Source organism: Amphibalanus amphitrite, unplaced genomic scaffold, assembly GCF_019059575.1.
Source record: "Amphibalanus amphitrite isolate SeventyFive unplaced genomic scaffold, NRLGWU_Aamphi_draft 000013F_arrow, whole genome shotgun sequence".
In the NCBI taxonomy this organism is placed as follows: Eukaryota; Metazoa; Arthropoda; class Thecostraca; order Balanomorpha; family Balanidae; genus Amphibalanus; species Amphibalanus amphitrite.
The window spans coordinates 1,968,774-1,974,755 of NW_024881509.1; the positions used below are offsets into that span (position 1 = coordinate 1,968,774).

General features: G+C 58.3%; 1 protein-coding gene across 1 annotated transcript; it reads left to right on the plus strand.

Annotated features, from left to right (window-relative positions):
• The first annotated feature begins 472 nt into the window (after positions 1–472).
• On the plus strand, positions 473–4,189 carry LOC122383826. Its single transcript, XM_043370622.1, has 3 exons — positions 473–486; positions 537–3,676; positions 4,155–4,189. Exons 2-3 carry the CDS (start codon positions 643–645, stop codon positions 4,187–4,189), a joined length of 3,069 nt encoding a protein of 1,022 aa, XP_043226557.1. The 5' UTR covers positions 473–486; positions 537–642.
• The last annotated feature ends 1,793 nt before the right edge of the window (positions 4,190–5,982 follow it).

Consider the following 5,982-nt stretch of genomic DNA (forward strand, 5'->3'; position numbering starts at 1 on the left):
GCTGCGATCAGTGTCCTTGATGGCTGTGTTGCCGACTCGCCTGCGCGGCGGTGCTTTCGCGGTGTGGTCCCGAATGCCCGCAGCGACTCGTCATCAGCTGCCCAGCGTGAAGGCTAAGCTGCTGAGGGCCTTCGCCATGGACCCGTTCACAGCGCAGGCGGAAATGGCACGGCGTCGCCTTCATCCCGGAGAGACGGCGGATGTGTACTTAGCGGCGCTGCAGCAGCTCGCTGAGTTGATGGGAGGTCTGCCGGAGAGAGCTATCGCCATCACCTTCGTCAATGGGCTGCCGGAGGCTGCGCAAGCTGCGGTTCGGGACGGGCTCGGAGACGAGTTCACTCTCGAGTACGTCCTGGACCGAGCGAGAGCCGTACTGTCCAGGACAGCAGTCACGGCAGCGCCACCGGCGGCGGCAGCGGCGGCGGCGGCGGCGGCGGCGGGGGCGGCGGCGGCGGCGGCGAGTGGGCCATCACGTGACATTTCAAGGTCAAGTCGCCGGCCGGCTCCGATCAGATGCTGGATATGTGGTCGCCCAGGTCATATCGCCCGGATGTGCCCAAACGGCTGCGGCGGGGGAGCTGCATCAGCGCCAGCACCTCCTCCGCCGTCCACCGAGCCGGCAGCAGAGCGCCGGTAATCCAGATGCTGCTCGACGGGCGACCGTGTCACGCGCTGGTGGACACGGGCTGCGAGGAGACCGTGGTGTTCGCGGGTTGTGTCGATAAATGGGATCGATGTGAGACAAACTTGACCGCGGTGAATGGGAGTGCCGTGCGATGCTGCGGGAGTGCAGAGGTGCTGCTGGAGGCACAAGGCCGGCGGGCGGTGGTCCGTGCTGTGGTAGTGGCGGAAAGGTTGTTGGGTGTTGACGTGCTGTTGGGCATGACCGGGTTAGAGGCGCTGGGTGGTGTGTTTGTTAGTGGTGGAGAGGTGCGTTTTGGTGGTAAAGTGGTGACGGGGGAGCGTTCGGGGTGCGCCGGTGTAAAGGCAGAATCGAGCGGTATGTCGGCAGCGGTGTCTCAGGGGCGTGGTCCAGTGGACAGACAGATCGAGACGGCTGATTTTGTGGCTAAGTTCAGCGACGGAAAGTGGACAGTTTGGTGGAAGTGGGCCGACGGAAAGGAGCCAAAACAACTCAAGAATACTGTGCCGCAATATCGCGTGCCGGCAGAGTCGCAGGAGCGGTTCGACGCAGAGTTACGGCTGTGGATCGAGGAAGGGTGGCTGCAACCGTACAATGAGCAGGAACACGGGCCGGTGCGTGGCCTAATTCCGCTCATGGCGGTCACCCAGGAAGCCAAGGACAAGGTCAGGCCGGTGCTCGACTACCGTGAACTGAATGAGCACCTGGTGGCTCATACGGCTGAAGCTGATGTGTGCCGCGACCAGCTCCGCAAGTGGCGGCAACACGGCGACGATGTGGCCGTCATCGACCTGAAGAAGGCGTTTCTGCAGCTGCACGTGGCCCAGGAGCTGTGGCCGTTTCAGACGGTAATCGTGGACGGCCAGCGACATTGTCTGACAAGGGTCGGATTTGGTCTCAGCGTTGCAAGCGGCATCATGCGAGCGGTAGTGCGGGAAGTTTTGGATCAAAGTCCAGAGATCGCAAAAGCAGTGCTCCCGTACGCTGACGACCTGCTCGTCAACGAGACGCTCATCTCTGCTGAGCGGGTGGCCGAACATTTTGCCGCATACGGGCTCTCGTGTAAGCCACCGGAACGGGTAGCGGATGAGGCCGGAGCCCGGATGCTGGGGCTCCGAGTGAGACGGCAGTCTGGCGGTGACGGCACACTGAGATGGTCTCGGGACGGCGTGACACCAGCTGAGCCACCCGGGGTGCTGACCAGGCGGTCAATCTTCGCCTGGGCGGGTCAGCTAACCTCACACGTGCCCGTCGCCGGGTGGCTGCGGCCGGCCGCTGCCTGGCTGAAAAGGGCGGCGAACAAGGTCACCAAAGATTGGGACTCACCGATCACCGACGATGACCTGCGCAAACAAGTCAGTGATGTGGCCCGGCGGCTGGCAGAGTGTGACCCGGCACGAGGACAGTGGTGCGTCTCAGGAGACTCGGTGACGGTGTGGACTGATGCCAGCTCCATCGCCCGCGGCGTAGTGCTAAGTGACCCCACCACGGGTGAGGTTATCGAAGACGCCGCGTGGCTCCGATCTGACAGTGACTCAGACATGCACATAAACCTATCGGAGCTGGATGCCGCGCTGAACGGTATGAATATGGCGGTGGCGTGGGGATTCAAGCGTGTGATCCTCCGCACAGACTCTGTCACTGTCCAGCGCTGGCTGACCGACGCTCTGACAGGCCGTGCCCGACTGAGAACAAAGGCACAGTCGGAAATGCTGGTTCGGCGGCGGGTGGCCGTTTTCAAGCAGCTCTCCAGCGAGTACGACCTCGTCGTGACAGTGGAGCTCGTGCCGTCGGCTGCCAACCGTGCAGACGAGCTCACGAGAGTACCAAAAGAGTGGATCAGAACCGGAAGCGAGCAGGCGACAGGTGTGGTGGCGGCCGTTAGGACAGCTCGACCGGAGGACATAATGGCGGTGCATGAAAGTGTGGGACACCAGGGAGTGCGGCGGACGTGGTGGTATGCGCGCCGAGAGCTGGGAAAGAGCGTGACGAAGTCGGCCGTTCGTCAGATCGTTAGATCGTGCCAGGTGTGTGCGTCGATCGACCCAGCCCCGTCGCGCTGGAAGCATGGTGCCTTGGCGGTCGAGCGCAACTGGGAGCGGCTGGCAATGGACGTAACCCATTTCCGCGGAAAACACTATCTCACCGTGATTGACTGTGGGCCGTCGCGATACGCCATGTGGCGTGAGATCCGCCGCTCTGACGGGAGCGAGATCGTCAGACAACTCGAGGCTCTGTTTTTGGAGCGAGGAGCACCGGCCGAGCTTCTAATGGATAATGCGACCGAATTCAAGGGTCGCGAGCTGAAGGCGTTCGCGGTGCGGTGGGACGTCGAGCTGAGGTATCGCGCGGCCTATGAACCTGGTGGGAATGGCATCATCGAGCGCCACCACCGCACCATCAAAGTGATGGCCGCCCGTCAGGGATGCACCGTACCAGAAGCCGTGCACCGATATAATGTCACGCCCAAGGACGGGCGTGATATTACCACGGCCCCGATACATGGTGCCTACCGTCAGGCTGGCAGAGACTTGTGCGTGCAGTCACAGGGAAACACAGCTGCTCCTCCTCAGACGGCCGGCCAGCCTGGTGTGTATCAGCCCGGTGATGCGGTGTGGGTCCGAAAACGGGGCGATCGGTGCACCGCCGTGTCAAAGGAGGGCACTGTCACCAAAGTCGTATCCGCTCAGACGATTGAAGTGGATGGAGTCCCATGGCACGTGCGGAACATTCGTCATCGTCTTGCCAACAACGGTGACGACGCAATGGCTGCTTCGACGGATGATGAGCAGGAAGAGGAGATCGCCTGTCCGGTTCCGACCGCCCATGTGCCTGGACAGCTGGCCATTGAGGCGCCGGCGGCGGTGGAGCCGTCAGAGCTGACCCCAGCTGTCGCGCCGACCGAGCAGACCGAGCCGGTCCCTCGAGCAGCAGCTGAGGCGGATGGCGGTGCCGGAACAGAGGAGCGGATCCATACAGTGAAAGTTGTAAAAACAGAAACTGAGGGATTGTCAAACGACCGTGTGAACGAAGGTAGAGCGCCAGCGGAAAGTGTAGATAATATCGATAGTTATAATGACGTGCTAAGAAGGGGTTTGCGCTGCAGGCGTGCGCCGCAACTCTTCGGCGCTCCCATCCCCCATTAGTTAAACTGTAGTTAGATGTGTTCTTTAGGAACAGGGGGGAATGTGTCTCTCTGTTTGTTCACATAGTTTGTATTCTAGCCTTGTCGCGTAGGGTCGGCGTCGGGTCATAAGTGGTCATAAATGGAGGTCTATGGCCACACATGTGCGCGGCAGCAGGGACACGCCGGTCCGTATATCGGGCGGCCCGGCTGGACATTGGGAGACGGGCGGGCAGTGGAGAGCAGGGCGGGAGAGAGAGAGGACGGGTCGGTGTGCGCGTTGAGATGTCTGAAGGGTGAAGAAATACAGTCTACGATAGACGCAAAGTTTGAATGCCACAGGTCGATCAAGTGACCAACGACAATCGACATGCTCCACCAACTCAGCCCTTCAGCGGAACGCCATCTGCTGGAGGTGCTGAACTGGAGCTGGCGCACCGGGGAGGTTCCCGCGTCATGGAGGGCGGCGTAAATAGTCGCCATTCCCAAGAAAGGGAAACCGCCTAACGAGACCGGCAGCTACAGACCGATCAGCTTGCTCAGCTGTATCGGAAAGCTCGTTGAACGACTCGTGCAGCATCGTCTCCAACCACGGGCGTAGGAACGTCATGAAAAGTGGGTGGGCCACCCTGTCAAGGAGCCTCCTTTTCCAGGGGGCCTCCTATTTTCAGGGGCCTCCAACTTTTGCCTCGTCCTGCTGGCTGCTTTCAAGTATGACCTCCAAATCTAGCTTCTGAGGTCGGGCAGATGTACCCAGGGGCGTAACCGCTTAAGCGAACAGTGCGGAAAGTCCGCACCCATGGTGTGTCAAAAGTGGAAATAGCCGCCCGGCTTTAGTTCGCCAGCCTTGTCAATAGATGGCAGTACCACAATATGGGCAGCGGATCGTGCAATTGACGTCAAATTTTCGTTATCTGCTAAGAATTGAATGGCGGATCTTTTCATGCAAGAATCAAGTAAATCGGTCCACAACTTTTCTAGCAACAGAGATATGAAGTCAAACACCCCGCCAGAGCGGCGGCGCGGCGGCCGGCGGCGCCCGTTACGCGCCGCCTGGGAGACTGGCGGCGCTGAACGGTTCCGACTTGGCACTGCACTAAAACCTGTTAACTGCTTGGAATAGTTATTATAGCAAATTTTTCATTTAAGTGAGGAATAACCAAGGGCAGGAAGTATGTATGCTTGTGTGCGTACTGTGTAAGCCAAGAAACTGCATTAGCAGATACTCGCTAATATTAGATCCAGCCAAGTCCAAACGCATTCCAGGGGATATGTTTCTGATGGGTCAACAATATTTATCGTTCGAGGGCGGATACAGTTTTAACAATACAAAAAATATTTTTTGCACAGGTCTATTCCTTGAATAATTCTCTTCAACGCCTCATTCCTAGTTAAGCGAATTAGCCCACCCTGGTTGAATAAATACGGCGATTTCGCCACAAGGTCGCGGAAAAACGACCGAAAACGGCCGCGCTCAACGTTAATTTGGGCATGCAGACTCTTAAAAACTCGCATTGGGCGGGTAGGGTTTCCCAGGTATTGGCTCCAAAACACCGTATTCGGCTCCCGAATACGTCCAAGTGACCCGCCTCGTTCCTAGTTAAGCTCTAATTAGATCAAGTGACTCATAAGGAGCGAAAAAGCGACAAAAAGCATGAATTTCCCTATGGCGGCGGGCTGCCGGGTTGCCAGACGGCGCACCGGCTATTTCCACTTTTGACACACCATGCATTTTTTAAAACTTATTCCCCTCCGATTTTTTTAGAATCTATTTGCCGCAAACAGCGCATGATCCCTGAAAACCCTTACACAAATGTCTTCCTCGTTTCCCAGGTGCCCCCATTAGCTTCATAGGCGCCCTCTTTGGCATATAAGCGCCCTATGTATAGTCATCAGAACTGCATCCCTAATATGTCCCACAGTCGCCCCGTTGTCGCATACAATGTGCGCTTATCATAGGCGTCTCTCTTTTATGGACACTTGAAGGCGCCTCTCTTTGCCATGCCGGCGCCCCTGTTTCTTATGAATGCACCGCCATGGCATTGATCAATTGCAGTCTGCAGACCTCTATTGCATGTGGACGCCCATATATGTAGGCCTCAGAGGTGCCCCTCTTTCGCATTGAGGCGCCCATATGGGCTTCATAGGCGCCCCACTATTGCACGTAGGTGCCCTACCAGTGGCGGATCCGGGGGGGGGCAAAATGGGCATTTGC